The sequence below is a fragment of the Panulirus ornatus genome, chromosome 2, assembly GCF_036320965.1.
Source record: "Panulirus ornatus isolate Po-2019 chromosome 2, ASM3632096v1, whole genome shotgun sequence".
In the NCBI taxonomy this organism is placed as follows: Eukaryota; Metazoa; Arthropoda; class Malacostraca; order Decapoda; family Palinuridae; genus Panulirus; species Panulirus ornatus.
The window spans coordinates 102,115,169-102,134,645 of record NC_092225.1 but is presented as its reverse complement, the minus strand read 5'-3'; the positions used below and the strand labels follow the sequence as shown (position 1 = coordinate 102,134,645).

The following is a 19,477-nucleotide window of genomic DNA, read 5'->3' as shown; positions in this document are numbered from 1 at the left end:
TAAAACTGTCAACGTGCACTCAGATCCCTGAACTCAAACAGCACAACAACTGTTCCTGCCGCTGTGGGTGTTATTAAGGGTTTTACTCCTCGAAATTTTAGATAATCTTCAATTCAACCATGTCTGATCAGTCCAAAGGTAAGATATATTTAGCTACTATTGTTTTAAAAACTCACTTGGGTTCCATGAAGAAATTTTAAGTAAAGGTGCTGCCTTTTATACCGTCATCTAGAGACTGTTAGATGGATATCTGCTTAGCAGAGCTCGATATTTGATATAGTCGGAAAATGGACGAACGTGCTTTAGTTGATAGTTATTGACTAAAATGGTACTAGCAGATTCCTTGAAGTCTGTAGAGTTAATATGAAGTTTGGGCTTTTATTCAACGTACTTCATTCTTCCACAAGGTTAATTCGCCACAAAGTTGGCAGGGCTTTAACCTCGAGGGATATGGTGGGGTAAAACCACTTTTCACCCAATATTCAAAGTGTTAAAGAATCGCTTGATCCTACTGTCAAAATTTGCCCCCACAGGACAGAAGGGGTGACTATGGAGTCTCAAAGTGATTACCATATATCCTTGCCCTATGTGTGAGGACATTCTTAAATGACCTTTTGGACATATCAAAAAAAAAAAAACTCACCTGAGGCGTTGTTCAGTTTCAAGTGGTTTGTAAGCAGATTATACTTACAAAAAGCAAGGTGACTTGCATGTGGGGTCTAGTAATGGCTTATTTCCCTTGTTATTGAAGAGATGCACGCCATTGTGTGCTGCCAGGCATCATAACATAACATCTACTTACTACTTCTGTCAATTGCCCCAAACATTTTGCCGAAAGACAGGGCTAGCATATAGTGCTCACTGTGGGAGAATCTAGATTTATGAAGAATGAGCTGTGTTAGTTAAGTGTTGTCATGTGTTAAGTACGACAAGGAGAGATTATATGTTTGTGGGCGGAATGCCAGTAGTGCACATGTGGATGAGGCTGAAAGAAACAACAGCTACCTGGGTCAGAGGAGTGCAGCTTGACAACAACTGAAGTGCTGGCTTATTACTCTGGTGTCACTAACCCTCCCAATACTCAGGCAGCTAGTGCTAGTAATATACCTCCTTGGCCTTTGGCTACCTACCAAGTACCAGCTCTAATATTTCTTATCTTTTGATATCAGATAACCCATTTCTGAGAAGGGTTATGAAGGAGGATGGGGGGGGGGAAATGTTTCCTATCAACAAACACATAACATCTTCCGTACACACTTGATAACCTGAATTCACTTCACCTTTAACAAATACATCTTTACTTCCTCTTGACATATGCAAGCATTCTTTGCAACATTAATAAACCTATATTGACTTCACAGTTACAAATGTATCTTGACACTCAAAGAATGCATATTTATCGCACTTTCAACAAGCACATTTTTCATACAACCTTGGCACCATTATGGGTCAGATCAAAGGCCTGGGTTAGATTGCTAATTGTGGAAAGAAAAGAATGATAAGAATATTAGAAAAAAAAATGAACGAAAATTATGTTTTCCTCCTCTGGACAGAGACTTCATTAAGCTTTTGATTTGATACAAATGGAATAACTAGTATTTGGCAGATATTGATTAAGATTTGCTTTTTAGGAAACCCTCTGCATATCTCATGGCATGACAGCATGTGGGTTCCTCATCTCAACTCGTCCAACATCATGGACTATTTTGGTGAGAGAACAAATCCTTTCTACTCGAGGGATTGCAACAATGAATTCATCAAAATGCAGCAGAACACAAGGGTGGACCAACTTACGTGAGTTTTGTAACATTTCTTTAGTGCTGTTCATTCTGAACTGCCTTCTTTTTCAATAATTTCATAGTACTGATTTGAAGTTGAAGAAATTCTGATTGATGGTATTCTCTTTCATAAGAAATTTTTGTTTTGCTTTATGGCTGTAATCCATAGATCCCATAAATTCATAATAGATACTTGCAGGAAAGCTGTGTAGGTATGTATATTTGCGTGTGTGGACGTGTGTATGCACATGTGTATGGGGAGGGTTGGGCCATTTCTTTCGTCTGTTTCCTTGTGCTACCTCGCAAACGCGGGAGACAGCGACAAAGTATAAAAAAAAAGAAAAAAAAAAAAAAAAAAAAAGATCTACCTTATATAAAGCGTTAGATGTATTTTTGTGATATTCCATGTAGATAGCATTATTTTGACTTATTGTATTTGTATATAGGTCATTGGAAGTAATTCTAAAATATACAAAATCAAAAAAGGCTATTTTGAACCACTTGCCTGAAAGTATCTACTGTGGCAATGAGGTTGTCTTCCATAATGTTATTGATTTACCTGGACAACATTTCCCTGTTTTGTATCCCCATTATATTGAGGAGACACACTTTTCATTATAGTGGGATTCAGCTGGTGGCCTTTATCCAGCTAACTGGCTTTTTGCTGTTACACAGTTAACTCATATTTTTTAGCTTGTTACTTAAAGTCAGAAAAACAGTTTTTATTCAGGCTTCCTCTGAGCCCTTGTTCTTGCCAAAGGTATTCTGCCACACACCTTAAACTTAGCCTGTTTTATGGTAATTCATCTGAGTTGGTATATGTTTTGGTGGAAATAGTGACATTAATTTGTAGTCCTTAAATTGTCCTCATTTGCTAACTACAGCTAAAACATTGCTTGTAGAGATCATAAAGAAATCATACATTTGAAATGTGTTAAAATGTTAAAGAAGTCATGCATATGAAATGAGTGTTAAAGTGATCATCGGAAGTTGCAAAGCCAGTAATGGACAACAAATGAATGATTAAGTTTTTATTGGAGGCTGCAAAGCCATTATGGTTACTGCTTGAATGTTATGGATACTAGTGAAGGTTGTAAAGCCATTGTATGTATTTAGTGAATGTTAAGGTTATCACTGGAGATTGTAAAACCAATATTAATTATAGATTGAATATAAATTCATTAATATTTGTGTGTAGCTATAAGATTTATCCCTGAAATTACTCTTCCAGTCTGGTCCAACCTGATTTTGATGAATGCCAATATATCCTAGTTAGGTTTACTAATGGGCACTGGAGGTTTCTCAACTACAGATTCTCTGCAATTTCTACTTGTTTCATCGTAGTGCTTTTGATAATAAGTGAATTCAACTTGTTGGATATTGAACTGCCACTTGTCTTATGATGATGATGTGACAGCTGGAATGACTGTAGAAGTTTCTTCGGTTAATTTTTATAAGGAATTTTCTGTTTTGATATTGTCATATTTGCTTGAATGAGTGAGAGCAGATGTAGAAGACTGTCACATCAATGCTTCTAACTTAAAATGTAGATGAATGTTTATAGAATAGTGCCAGTATTGATTATGTTCAGTGTGTAGGGTAAGGCGACAGTTTAGGGAATATGATTATGTTAAAGAATGAATATGGAATCATATTAGTATAGATGTATCATAAGAGACCATAATGTGTTGAGGAGATTCTGTGTGGATTGTTCAGCCATTAATACCCAAGATTTCTAAGGATATATTACTTTATTTTAAGGATATATTACTTTACTTTCAGTCATATGCAGGGAGTAGAATACATGCTCCTGCATACCCAAGAGCCAATTCTCTATATTATTCGCAAGCAACACCGTTACTCCCCAACTCAGGTCACTCCTCTTGCTAACTACCACATCATTGGGGGACAGGTGTTTCAGACACCAGACTTAGGCTCAATCATCAACTCTAGAGTGGTAAGCTGATTGTTGAATTTTGTATGGCTAATTTATTTATGCTGTTGTTTTTTTTATATCAAGGAAATTCTTATGCTTTGTTTTTTGTTGTAGCCAAGGCCACTTACTTATTACAAAATACATGAAAACATTATTTTATGACTGAGCATAGTGAATCATCACAGGTAATGATCAAGTCTTGTTTGGAAGAAATCAGAAAATGCAAGTAAACAAACATCACCCAAGTCACACCCACCAAAAGATGGTGTTAATCCACCTCAAGGCATTTTCACCCATCAAGAAGCAGATCTCATGTGTTTAAGATATCATTAAGACATATCTTAGGTGTAGGGCTCGTGTATATCTTGCTTACTTTCAGAACTCTCGACTGAACTAGAGCTATGGTACTGAGATCCATAAAGCTTCGTAAGGCTTTATGAGAGATATTTTGAATTATATTAAGGGTGTATTGAGTGGGAATCATCAGCTCAACAGCTGTTCCTTATTTCCCTTCAGTACCTGATCGCTAAATGTTTAGCTATTGTCTTTATTGTGATGTCAGTTTATAGATTATTGATGTAGAAAACTTTTTCAGATATGATACCCATTTGTACAGTATAGTTATTCACAGCTGTGTAACAGTTACAGAATTAAAGTTCATGCACTTGAATGAATGGGGTCAGTGTCATTTTTCATCATCTCTTCCAAGATGGGCAGATTTAGAACCTGTAACTCAGCCATCTTAATTCTGGGATCATCCTTGTTGGGTAGGAAAGAACTCAGTTCCTTATTCTTTGTGTATCATAGAAGGCAAATAAAGGATGTTGGAGCAGGGGGCTGGAAGCCCTCCCCCTCCTTCCTTCCTTCTAAAGACGAAACAGAAGAAGGAGCCGAGCATTGAGTGCTCATCCTGCTTGGAGGCCCAGGCTGAGAAGAGAGATAGGTAATATGTTTGGGGAAAGAAACTTGGACGTTCTGGCTCAGAATTAAACAAAGCTCAGAGAATGTTTAACTTCATGTGTTTGATTTCTTTTTGTTTTGTTATTTTTGATAGAAACTGCTTTTTAAACATCCTTCCTAAATTTTGATATTGTTTCTCTTTTTTCACCTACTGCAACACTTGTTGGAAAGTTGTTGATGTTTTTAGTTGATTTTATTTTTTGTTTTATAAATGTCTGGAAATATCTTTCCTTATGAGCTTTTCTTGTAAACAGTTAGCAGCAGTAAGTGAATTAAACAGCGCCTTCACAGAAATGCAGTCATACTCTCACTACCATCCTTCACGTGGATATTGGTGGCAGTTTCGAAACCAAGCAGAACATGTTGAACAGCAAAAAAAAGAGAAGGAGAAGAAAGTGAGTAGCATGTGAATAGTTTATAAGTTAATAACAGTGTTCAGGTGTGAATTGTCATATCTTTTAAACTGACATTATAGGAGTAATGTAGCATTTTGGGATTTTTAGAATGCTTCAGTCTCTTCCATGGCATGAGCATGTATTTACTGGTACTCTCTGAGCATTCCATATGACACCATATGTATGCATGTATTCATACATGTTAGATTATCGTTACTAATTGCTTACTTACTTATTTGTCTTCAGCTCCCATGTAGGCTTTTAGCTTATCGGTGAGATCATGGGAGTTGTTCCCACTCTCTGCATTTTTTAAATTTCCTTCAAATGTTTTAAGGGATGGCGCATCTGCAGGTTGAATTATATCCTTGTCAGTGTTCATTAATGTTCAGCTTTCTGCTTCATATGTTATTGAGTAAGGATAGACCTAGAAAACTTATTTTTTGCTTTTGTATGTACTTATGGATCTTTTGGTACTGGATATAGGGCACATACGCTTTTACTTTTTTTTTTTTTTTTTTTTTTTTTTATACTTTGTCGCTGTCTCCCGCGTTTGCGAGGTAGCGCAAGGAAACAGACGAAAGAAATGGCCCAACCCCCCCCCCATACACATGTACATACACACGTCCACACACGCAAATATACATACCTACACAGCTTTCCATGGTTTACCCCAGACGCTTCACATGCCTTGATTCACTCCACTGACAGCACGTCAACCCCTGTATACCACATCGCTCCAATTCACTCTATTCCTTGCCCTCCTTACACCCTCCTGCATGTTCAGGCCCCGATCACACAAAATCTTTTTCACTCCATCTTTCCACCTCCAATTTGGTCTCCCTCTTCTCCTCGTTCCCTCCACCTCCGACACATATATCCTCTTGGTCAATCTTTCCTCACTCATTCTCTCCATGTGCCCAAACCATTTCAAAACACCCTCTTCTGCTCTCTCAACCACGCTCTTTTTATTTCCACACATCTCTCTTACCCTTACGTTACTTACTCGATCAAACCACCTCACACCACACATTGTCCTCAAACATCTCATTTCCAGCACATCCATCCTCCTGCGCACAACTCTATCCATAGCCCACGCCTCGCAACCATACAACATTGTTGGAACCACTATTCCTTCAAACATACCCATTTTTGCTTTCCGAGATAATGTTCTCGACTTCCACACATTTTTCAAGGCTCCCAAAATTTTCGCCCCCTCCCCCACCCTATGATCCACTTCCGCTTCCATGGTTCCATCCGCTGACAGATCCACTCCCAGATATCTAAAACACTTCACTTCCTCCAGTTTTTCTCCATTCAAACTCACCTCCCAATTGACTTGACCCTCAACCCTACTGTACCTAATAACCTTGCTCTTATTCACATTTACTCTTAACTTTCTTCTTCCACACACTTTACCAAACTCAGTCACCAGCTTCTGCAGTTTCTCACATGAATCAGCCACCAGCGCTGTATCATCAGCGAACAACAACTGACTCACTTCCCAAGCTCTCTCATCCCCAACAGACTTCATACTTGCCCCTCTTTCCAGGACTCTTGCATTTACCTCCCTAACAACCCCATCCATAAACAAATTAAACAACCATGGAGACATCACACACCCCTGCCGCAAACCTACATTCACTGAGAACCAATCACTTTCCTCTCTTCCTACACGTACACATGCCTTACATCCTCGATAAAAACTTTTCACTGCTTCTAACAACTTGCCTCCCACACCATATATTCTTAATACCTTCCACAGAGCATCTCTATCAACTCTATCATATGCCTTCTCCAGATCCATAAATGCTACATACAAATCCATTTGCTTTTCTAAGTATTTCTCACATACATTCTTCAAAGCAAACACCTGATCCACACATCCTCTACCACTTCTGAAACCGCACTGCTCTTCCCCAATCTGATGCTCTGTACATGCCTTCACCCTCTCAATCAATACCCTCCCATATAATTTACCAGGAATACTCAACAAACTTATACCTCTGTAATTTGAGCACTCACTCTTATCCCCTTTGCCTTTGTACAATGGCACTATGCACGCATTCCGCCAATCCTCAGGCACCTCACCATGAGTCATACATACATTAAATAACCTTACCAACCAGTCAACAATACAGTCACCCCCTTTTTTAATAAATTCCACTGCAATACCATCCAAACCTGCTGCCTTGCCGGCTTTCATCTTCCGCAAAGCTTTTACTACCTCTTCTCTGTTTACCAAATCATTTTCCCTAACCCTCTCACTTTGCACACCACCTCGACCAAAACACCCTATATCTGCCACTCTGTCATCAGACACATTCAACAAACCTTCAAAATACTCATTCCATCTCCTCACATCACCACTACTTTTACTATATTCCCTTATTATTTTCATTATTTCATTTTATCAAATTCATCAACATTCATTGAGCTTATAGTCAGCATCTCTGCTTTATCAGGATTCATCTTCAAACCAGCTAATCTCAGGCATTCATCCCTACAAGTTAGGGCTCTTTCTGATTTCTTTTTGTTGTTACTCCAGTGTATTACATCATCTGCATATTCCATGGTATCTTCTTAGACGTATCCATGTGTGCATTTGATAACAGGGGACAGATCACATTTCCTTGTCTTACACAACATGAACATGCACTGCTGTTTTTGATTTACCCATAATTTCTCACTCATCTTCAGGTACTTCCACAGTTTATTTCTTGGTATTAGATTTAAGCTTTCTTTCAAATCTTTGAAGGCAATGAATAAGCTTTTGCTAAATTCCTATGATTTTTCTTTCTGTTTGAAATTTATGTCTGAAATGTTTATATCTTTCTTGTACCTAAATTATACTTCTTTCAGCTAAGGCTATATAACATTCCTTGCTGTCGTCTTTACAGTTTTCTTATGGAGTTTAGCTTTATTACTTGTGAGTGATGTTTTTTATGTCTAATTGCTTTAGCTGCTTCATTGAGGTAGCATCAGAAACAGATGAACTGTGCCCTTATTTGCACACAGCTAGTCTCTAGCTGTTATGTATAATATACCAAAAACAGATATTACCATCCACAGCCAAGCTTTTCTTCATTTTGTTCACTGCTTCATATGACATGGTTCAATCCATTAACACCACTGGCCCCCCATGTACCTTATCACTCCATTTTTTTTTTATCCATTACATGCTTCTTATCCTCCAGACTGTTTAGGCCCTGATACCCCAAAGCCTTCTTCACAACATCTTTCCATTTACTTCTCTGTCTTCCTATCCCAGTTGCTCCTTCCACTTCCAATATGTAGGTCCTTTTAGTCATTCTTTCTTTCCTCAACCTCTCCATATGCCCAAACTACTTTGACACATCCTGGTCAGCCCTCTCAATCATAGAATTGTGCTCTCAGCCACACATCTTTCTAACACTGTCATTCCTTATAAGATCAACCTGACTCACACCACATATCATCCTCAAGCCTTTCATTTCCAACACATCCAACCTTTTCTTTTGCATTTAGAGCCCAAGACTCATATCTGGACAACACTGTCAAGGCTAGTGTATTGTACCTTCAGACATATCCATCTTTGCCTCTATAGACAATGACCTCTCTTTCCACGTGCTCCTCTATGAACTCAGAACCTTGGCTCCTTCCTCCACCCCATGATTCACTATAGCTTTCAGGATTGCACTTGCTGCCACATCTATTCCCAGGTACCTGAAACCCTCCATTTTTCCGGTATCCTCTCCATTCTTAGTGACATTCAAACCATCTTGTCTCACTCTCCAGCTGCACATTATTTCCTCATGGTTATTTACATTTACTCTCACCATTCTTCTTTAACACAATCTCCCAGACTCTGAGACTAGCTTCTGGAATTTTTTTCTGGAGTGTGCCACCATAACTTTGTTATCTGCAAACATCAGACAACTCCCATTCCCCCTCAACCTCAGCTTACTGCAGACCCACTACTTGCACCAAGACCCTTGCATTTACCTCCCTCACCATTTCATGAATAGATTGAATAGCCATAGTGACATCAAATATCCTTTATGTAAACCCACCTTCACTGGCAGTGATTCACCCTTTTCCCTTCCTACACACACATATGCCATACCCTCTCTGTAAAAACAACTCACTGCTTGTTGCAATAGGTATATTACCATCCATCATGTTTATTTGTATCACCTTCCACAAGTCTCTTCTGTCAACCCTATCATATGTTTTCTCTGGATCCATAACTATCACATACAAGTCATTGTCTCTTTTCAGGTATTTTTCACACAAATCTTTTAAAACAAATATCTGGTCCGACACTTCTTGTTCCTGCCTACAACCAGATTGCTTCTCCTCATTCATATTCTATACATGTACTATCAACTTTTCAAATACCTCTCTGTTTTACACCTTACCAGGTTTACTTAAAACACTTATGTCTGTAATTTGAGCATTCATTTTTGTTCCCTGTGCTTTTATACATGGGCACTATGTATATGTGCCAGTCCTCAGACATTTTACCTCGAACCATAATGAAAAACCTAGAGTTTCAACATTGCACATGTTTGTGAGGCAAAAAGAATAAGACAGCAATCTGAACCATGGAAGGAGAATGTGGCAGCCACTTACTAATGATATACCATGATAATTTTTACACTTTCTTGATTCTTCTGTTCCTTTATATAAAGGCACTTTTACCACACTCTTTTGCCCCAGTCTTCAAATCTTTTTCCTTCTCTCCCTGCTTTGTTCACAAATTTGGAAGTACTTTCTTGGAAACATTTTTCTCTTCAGTGAATGAGTTCTATAGGTATGTTATCAAATCCAGGAGATTTGCCATTTTTCATTTTCCTCATTGTTTTCTCAAGCTTTAACCTCAAGATGGAATCTCCTTGTCTTCTCTCTCTCGAGTTTAGCTTGTTGTAGATCTTTTAAGATATTCTGTTCACCTTGTTTTCATCTCCATTTTATTCTCAGTTTCAACCTGTATGTTATACTGTAATTTTCTGTATGCTGCTACCAGTCCATAATTTGTTTTCTTCATGTTGTCTTAAATCTTCTAGGAAAACTCAGTTTCCTCCTAGTTTGTGCCTTTATCTTACTTTTTTGCGTTCTGCTTTATTTCTTGCTGTTACTCAATTTAACCTTGTTTCAAGTGTTTTATGACTTTCTAATTTTCATTGTATTTACATGTCTCATTTCTTCCTTCACTCATTTTGTCCACTATTAGGTATGCCTTTTCTTATTTCCACCTACCAATTTGATTCTCATTATTTCATCTACAACCTTGGAAAAAATTTGCTTTACTTTACTGCAATTTTCCTATTCTTTTTCTCTTATCTTTGCCAACCTTGAATTTAGATTCTCTTTGTGTCTGTTTGGTCTATGGATCTTTAAGAACTGGTCATGAAAGTATTTTTTTGTTTGTTTGTTTGTAGAATTTCATCCTACACTCTTAATTGTCTCCCTCTACTAATTTGTGATAAGATTGTACTGATACTCCTTGTATTGCTTCAATATCTTTTACATCACGTTTATCATATGTACTTAGAGTAAGATAGATGTATGGTTAAAGATGTTACAGTACTTCCATCTGATATTATGGCATAGTCAGTAAGTGATTTTGATTAAGCTGTCGTGTATTTTTCTTTTGTATGTAACTTTTGTTTCTTTTTTATTTGATGTGTAGAAAGAAACCATTCATGATCTGAAGATTGTTTTTTTTACATGATTTACGTTCCTTACACCAAATGGCCCCAAGTTAATTTCTCTTCCATCATTCCCTTATCATCTTTACCAATAAATCTCTTTTCAGCATATGAGTCATCTCAGTATGATCTGTAATATTTCCACAAAATTTCTCATGTCTTTGTTGTGGTGTGAACACTTAATACTTGCCATGTATGATATTCCTTGGTTTCAGTATTCAAAATTTAGAGCAGATCATCAGTCTTTCATGTATTAGTTTGTTGTTTTATGTGTAAGATGAGTCTTCGGCTTCCTGTCTCTTCTAAGTCTTTGGCTTCCTGTCACTGCCACTCATAGAATTATCCTTCAAGTCGAATGCCCCTACATTAGCTCAAAACCTCCACCAAATGTTTCCACTCCTCTTCTTGTAGTCTTAATGAATTATGTTGGATTTTGGTCACACATGTTATATTACTTATGCCATTAATGTCATTGACATGTATGTAGCTGGAGCTGAATTACTTAGCTGTGCATATATATGTATGTGTACTAAGAACTTTACATTTTGGTCAGTGGCAGTAATAGGACATATGGTTAATGATACTAACTCCTCTAGGCTGGGCAAGGTAAGCGAGAAGAGCCAGCGTCAGTATTTCAACATCGACGAGTAGGCGCTTTGCTGGAAGACCTCCAGCTCAAGTTTCCGTACAAGTTCCCATCCCAGGCACAGCAACCAGCACAGCAGCAGCAGCAACAGCAGCAGCCACAACAACAGCAACAGCAGCAGCAGCAGCAGCAGCCACAGCAGCAGCAGCAACAACAACAACAACAAACTCAGCCCCAACAGCAAACACAACAGCAAACACAACAACAAACACAGCAGCAGGATGGAGTGAAGACAGGTAAAGTTTTGATTTGTAGTTATGTAAAAGAAAACATGCATTAATGAATAACATTGTTTGTAAGTGGTTTGTGATACAGAGTTTTGTTTAGATATTTGTTAGATTAGAACAGGGTTATTTATTGTACTTGTTCGCCATTTCCCACATCAGCAAGGTAGTGCCAGGAAACAGACAAAGAATGACACATCTACTCATATACACATATATATATATGCGTAAATGCCCATACTGTACATATACATACACATACTTATACATATCAAATTATTCACATGTGCACTCACATACACAAACCTATACTTACATACACATGTACATATTCATACCTGCTTGCCTTCAATCCTTTCCTGGTGCTACCCTGTCCCACAGGAAACAGCATCGCTATCCTCTGCTTCAGTGAGGTAGCACCAGGAAAACAGACAAAAAAGGCCACATTCGTTCACACTCAGTCTCTAGCTGTCATTCGTAATGCACCGAAACCACAGCTCTCTATCCATATCCAGGCCCCACAAACCTTTCCATGGTGTACCCGAGACATTGTTCCAGTTTACTCTATTCCTTGCATTCCTCTCACCCTCCTGTATGTTCTTGCCCCCCTGGTCGTTGAAAATCTTTTTCACTCCATCCTTCCACCTCCAATTTGGTCTCCCGCTTCTCCTTGTTCCCTCCACCTCTGACACACATATCCTCTTTGTCAACCTTTCCTCACACATTCTCTCCATATGTCCATACCATTTCAACATACCTTCTGCTCTCCTTTTATTACCACACATCTCTCTTACCCTTTCAGTACTTACTTGATCAAACCACCTCACACCACATATTGTCTTCAAACATTTCATTTCCAACACATCCACCCTCCTCCGTACAACCCTATCTATAGCCCATGCCTCGCAACTATATGATATTGTTGGAATTACTATTCCTTCAAAATGCCTGATTTTGCTCTCCCAGATGATGTTTTCCCTTTCCACACATTCTTCATCACTCCCAGAACCTTTGCCCCCTCCCCCACCATGTGACTCACTTCTGCTTCCATAGTTCCATTTGCTGCTAAGTCCACTCCCAGATATCTAAAACACTTCACCTCCAGTTTTTCTCTATTCAAACTAACATCCCAACTAACATGTCCCTAAACCCTGCAGAACCTAATATCCTTGCTGTTATTCATATTTGCTCAAGTTTCTCCTTTCACACACTTTTCCAGATTCAGTCACTAACCTCTGCAGTTTCTTACTTGAATCAGCCTTCTCATCCCCAGCAGACTGCATGCTCGCCCCTTTCTACTTGCATTTACCTCCCCAACCACCCCATGCATAAACAAATTAAACAACCATGGAGACATGACACACCCCTGTCACAGACCATCATTTACTGGGGACCAATCACTCTCCTTTCTTCCTATTTGGACACATGCCTTACCTCCTAGATAAAAAGTTTTCACTGCTTCTAGTAGCTTACTTCTCACACCTTACACTCTTAAGACCTTCCACAAAGCATCCCTATCAGTCCTATCATATGCCTTCTCCAGATCTATAAATGCCACATACAAATTCATCTGTTTTTTCAAATATTACTCACACACATTCTTCAAAGCAAACACCTGATCCACACATCCTCTACCACTTCAGAAACCACACTGCTCCTCCCCAATCTGATACTCTGTACATGGCTTCACCCTCTGTAGTTTAAACACTCAACTTTATCCCTTTTGCCTTTGTACAATAGCACTATACATGCATTCCGCTAATCCTCAGGCACTTCGCCATGATCCATTTGTACTCTTAGATATCCTTACCAATCAAACAAGGTAAAGTTTTAAAATTCTGCCCATCATGTTAGATCAGTGAGTGGTAGCTCAGAAGTGAGTTCCTTACAGTTTTATTTAGTGCACAGGTCTGTGCTTAGATATAAAAAAAAATTTGTTTAACAATTATGAGCTGAAAGGTGGCATAGTTAAATTTTTTCTTTGTAAGTTTCAAGGGACTACCCACATTTAGAAGTTAATTCAGTTTATTATTTAATGTCTTTTTGGTTTCAGAACCTGATATGACATTGTGTAAACAGGTGACTGTTCCCACATCATGTAGATTGTAATATATTTTGTAATTTATTGTTTCATAGTTAAGGTGCATTTTATATCATCTAAAGTTTGTTTTGCAAAATTTTGGACATTGTTCCCCCTAAGCCATATGTGGGGAGTTGGGATTACCCATGGCTTATCATATTTAATCCAGTTTTTCTATGCCAACTACCCATTTATTTTGTCCCTAACCCACCTGAGGATTCTGATCCCTATACACTTAGATTCAATCCCTTGTACCAGAACTGCTAAAGCACACTCGGTTAGCTCCTTCCAAAATCTATCTATCTGTATCTCTGATACCTGTTCCCAACTGGAGCTCCCTCAGGGGGGTGGCCACAATAATAATCTCCATGACTAGTGAACTCCAGTGCCACTGAGCCTTTTGTGCCTCACCTCTAACAGGCCACTGGCAGAGGTCAACTCTAGTGCAGTGTTTGCAGAGGCTTTAACCTAATGTTTCTACTCACTACTTCTCCTTAATGCTCCTGCCTAATGTTCCTATCTACTAGCGTTTCTACCTAATGCTTCTGCCGACATGTTCCTGCCAACTACTAATATCTATTGCTCCATACATTTTACCAAAAGCCAGGGCTAGCACATAATGCTCACCTCCCAAAATATACTCCCTTGATTTTCACCTCTCTTGCTGTTATGTGCATAAGTAGTTATAGTCATTCACTACTTTTAGCAAAGTTGTATTCTGACCCCCTATCTCTCATGAACTCCCATACACTCATTGACATAATTCCACAGTTCCTTCATCGGAAGTGCTAGCCATTCCTTCACTCTTGTCCTCTCATGAACTCTGGACTTTACTCTTTCTCTGCAACTCTGTTGTGTACAGCACCAACACATCCAAGGTTCTCTCCTCAGTTGTACCACCTGTTTCCCTTCTTGTAGACACCTCAACTTGAGGACAAATAATGGTTTGGCTTTCTCTTGTGTTGCTGTTTTTGAAAAGTGACAATAAGGGGAGGAGGGTCTCCAGGCTCTTGCTCCTGCCCTTGTAGTTGCCCATACAACATGCTGGAAATACATGGGCTGCTCTTTCACCCCCTTATCCCAAAGGGTAAAGGAGATTTTTTATTTTAAGTAAGGAATCATTTGAGGCATGTGTAATCAAGTGTTATGTGAGAAATAGAGAGAGAGAGAGAGAGAGAGAGAGAGAGAGAGAGAGAGAGAGAGAGAGAGAGAGAGAGAGAGAGAGAGAGAGAGAGAGAGAGACTGTTTGTTTGTAGGCATGCCTTCCAGTAGCTCTTATTGTAGGTGAGGCTGAAGGAAAGGCAGCAACTTGGCTCAGGAGTGGAGAACGATAGCCATTGTCACTGCTTGCATTGCACAGTTGGTAATACCTTAGTTGTTGCCTCCCTAGGTCCTATATGTAGCACAGTAATATTATGATGGCATTAATGCAGCATGAAATATAATGTATTTTTTCTTTGCTACATAGAAGACAGCAAAGCTGACATAAAATTGGAAGTAAAGACTGAACCAAAAGTTGAGATCAAGACAGAGCCATCATCTCAGCCAGCCACACAACGTTCCACCAAGCCACCCCCAGAGAAGAGACAACGCACTGGGCCATAATGTTTTCAATTAATAGATTATTCATTGATATTTATAAGAATATTATTGAAAAATGTACTAGATTGTTTTCATGTAAAAATGCTCTGTTTTGACTTTTTTTTTTTTATATAAGAACACCAAACAAACATTGACACTGTTGCATACCTGTATATTTTAGACCTGTATATTTCAAAGCAAACACTATAGTTAACATTAGGAATGTTTTCTTGTAATGAGGATATGACTCGTGTCTTTCTTGTTATGAGGACTTACCTGCTAAATATAATCATATAGTCTCATCTTGAATAGGTCTGTCGCTCTGGCATTCATATCATGAGCAGGTACCTCATTTCAGTGTTTTAATGGCCCTATTTGTAAAAAAGAATATATGTCCTTACATGAGGGTAAGATTTTTTCCTCTTTGCCTAAGCCAATTTGCTTCTGGTTATCAGATCCTTGGCTATTTTGAACAGTGTCTTGATAATGGTGTTATTGAATTTATTGAATACTTCTTGAGGCTGTGTGTACCTTAGCCACTTGATTGAATAGGGATTGGAGTGATGTGTATATATTTATGTATTTATTTATTAAACTTGATTGCCGTTTCCCACATCAGCGAGGTAGCACCAGGAAACAGACGAAGAATTGCCCATCCACTTATATACACATACTTATACATAAATGCCCACTTACTTACGTATACATACATATTCATGTCAGCATACACATGTATACATACATATTTATTTATTTATTTATTTATTTATTTTACTTTGTCGCTGTCTTCCGCGTTTGCGAGGTAGCGCAAGGAAACAGACGAACGAAATGGCCCAACCCACCCCCATACACATGTATATACATACACGTCCACACACGCAAATATACATACCTATACATCTCATTGTACAAATATATATACACACACAGACACATACATATATACCCATGCACACAATTCACACTGTCTGCCTTTATTCATTCCCATCGCCACCTCGCCACACATGGAATACCATCCCCCTCCCCCCTCATGTGTGGGAGGTAGCGCTAGGAAAAGACAACAAAGGCCCCATTCGTTCACACTCAGTCTCTAGCTGTCATGCAATAATGCCCGAAACCACAGCTCCCTTTCCACATCCAGGCCCCACACAACTTTCCATGGTTTACCCCAGACACTTCGCATGCCCTGATTCATTCCACTGACAGCACGTCAACCCCGGTATACCACATCGATCCAGTTCACTCTATTCCTTGCCCGCCTTTCACCCTCCTGCATGTTCAGGCCCCAATCACTCAAAATCTTTTTCACTCCATCTTTCCACCTCCAATTTGGTCTCCCACTTCTCCTCGTTCCATCCACCTCTGACACATATATCCTCTTTGACAATCTTTCCTCACTCATTCTCTTCATGTGACCAAACTATTTCATACATACATATACATACACATATACATATATACACTTATACAAATTCATACTTGCTTGCCCTCATCCATTCCTGGTGCCACCCCATCCCACAGGAAACGGCATAACTACCCCTCCTCTTCAGCGAGGTAGTACTAGGAAAACAGACAAAAAAAAAAAAAGCCACATTTATTCACACTCAGTCTCTAGCTGTCATATGTAATGCACTGAAACCACAGTTCCCTATTGATATCCTGGCCCCAGAGACTTTCCATGGTTTACCCCAGATGTTTCACATGCCTTGGTTCAGTCCATTGACAGCATGTCCCTTGCTATACCACATTGTTCCAATTCACTCTATTCCTTGCACACCTTTCACCCTCCTGTATGTTCATGCCCTATTGCTCAAAATCTTTTTCACACCATCTTTCCACCTTCATTATGGTCTCCTGCTTCTCCTTGTTTCCTCCACCTCTGACACATATATCCTCTTTCTCAACCTTTCCTCACTCATTCACTCCTATTTCCAAACTATTTCAATACACCCTTTTCTGCTCTCTCAACTTCACTCTTTTTATTACCACACATCTCTCTTACCCTTTCATTACTTAGTCGATCAAATCACCTCACACCCCATGTTTTCCTCAAACATTTCATTTCCAACACATCCACCCTCATCTGGACAACCCTATCTATTAGCCCATGACTCACAACCATATAATATTGTTGGAATTACTATACCATCAAACATACCCATTTATGCTCTCTAAGATAATGTACTCTCTTTCCACACATTCTTGTTTACAGAACCTTTGCCCCTTTCCCCACCCTGTGACTCACTTCTGCTTCCATAGTTCCATTCCCTGCTAAGTCCACTCCCAGATATCTAAAACACTTCACCTCCTCCAATTTCTCTCCTTTCCAACTTACATCCCAACTAACTTGTCTCTCAACCCTGCTGCACCTAATAACCTTGCTCTTATTCACATTTACTCTCAACTTACTCCTTTCACACACTTTTCCAAGTTCAGTCACCAACCTCTGCAGTTTCTCACTTGAATCAGCCATCAGTGCAGTATCATTGGCGAACAACAACTGACTCACTTCCCAGGCCCTCTCATCCCCAACGGACTGCATACTTGCTCATATCTCCAAAACTCTTGCATTTACCTCCATAACCATCCCATTCATAAACAAATTAAACAACCATAGAGACATCACACACCCCTGTTGCAGACTGACCTTCACTGAGAACCAACCACTCTCCTCTCTTCCTACTTGCACACATGCTTTACATTCTTGATAAAAACTTTTCACTGCTTCTGGTAGCTTACCTCCCATGCCATATACCCTTAAGACCTTCCACAAAGCATCTCTGTCAACCCTATCATATGCCATCTCCAGATCCATAAATACTACATACAAATCCATCTGTTTTTCTAAACATTTCTCACACATTCTTCAAAGCAGACACCTGATCCACACATCCTCTACCACTTCTGAAATCACACTGCTCCTCCCCAATCTGATGGGCTGTATGTGCCTTCACTCTCTCAATCAATATCTTCCCATACAACTTTCCCATAATACTCAACAAACTTATGCCTCTGTAGTTTGAACACTCATCTTTATCCCCTTTGCCTTTGTACATTGGCACTATAAATGCATTTTGCCATCCTCAACAGGCTGAATCTTATATGTGAGGCAGTTGGGGGAAACCATGGAAAGGTTCATAAGGCTTGGTTTTGGTGCATTGCACATAACAGCTAGAGATCTGATGTGAGCAAATGTGGCCCTTCTGTTTCTGATGCTACCTCACTAATGCAGGAAGCAGTTAACAATTATTATGTTTGGGTTGGGGTGTTGTGCAAAGTGAGGAGTCATGAAGATTGGTTTGGTGAAGAACGAATGAGTGTTGAAAGTCTTGTGTAAGATGAACCATGGCAAGGCAGCTGGAGTTGATGGTATTGTATTTGAATTTAGTAAGAAAGAGGGTGACTGTGTTGTTGATAGGTTGGTAAGAATATTCATTGTACAGATTATGTTGAGGTGCTTAAGGATTGGCAGAATGCATGTTTAATACTATTGTGTAAAGGTAAGGGGGATAAGGGTAAGTGGTCAAACTACAGAGGTATAAGTTTGTCGAGTATACCTGGTAAGTTGTGCAGGAGGGTATTGATTGAGAGGGTGAAGGCATATACAGAGCATCAGATCGGGGAGGAGCAGGGTGGTTTCAGATGTAGTGGAGGATGTGTGGATCAGGTTTTTGCTTTACAGAATGTGTGTGTGAGAAATACTTAAAAAAAAAAAAGCAGATGGATTTGTATGTGAAATTTATGGATCTGGAGGAAGTATATGACAGGGCTGATAGAGATGCTTTGTGGAAGGCCTTAAGAATATATGATGTGGCAGGAAAGCTGCAAGAAGCGGTGAGAAACTGCATTAGTTAGTGATTGAATTTGGAAGTGTGTGAATGGAGAAACTTGAGCATAAGTATGAATGAATGCAAGGTTATTTGGCTTAATAGGCCTTAGGGGCAGGTTAGTTGGGATGTGAGTTTGAATGGAGGAAGTGAAATGTTTTAGATGTCTGAGAGTGGATATGGCAGCGAATGGAATCATGGAAGCATAAGTGAGCCATAGGCTGTGGAATGGGGTGGGGGGTGTTAAAGGTCTTGGGAGCACTGAAGAACATGTGGAAAGACAGAGTAAAAAAAATGGGTATGTTTGAAGGAATAGTAGTCACAACGATATTATATAGATGCAAAACATGGGCTATAGAT

General features: G+C 39.2%; 1 protein-coding gene across 1 annotated transcript; it reads left to right on the top strand.

The window, feature by feature from the left end:
* Positions 1-15,696, top strand: LOC139758985 (mediator of RNA polymerase II transcription subunit 6-like). Its single transcript, XM_071680858.1, has 6 exons — positions 1-138; positions 1,632-1,794; positions 3,561-3,735; positions 4,929-5,069; positions 11,356-11,641; positions 15,178-15,696. Exons 1-6 carry the CDS (start codon positions 120-122, stop codon positions 15,312-15,314), a joined length of 921 nt encoding a protein of 306 aa, XP_071536959.1. The 5' UTR covers positions 1-119; the 3' UTR covers positions 15,315-15,696.
* The last annotated feature ends 3,781 nt before the right edge of the window (positions 15,697-19,477 follow it).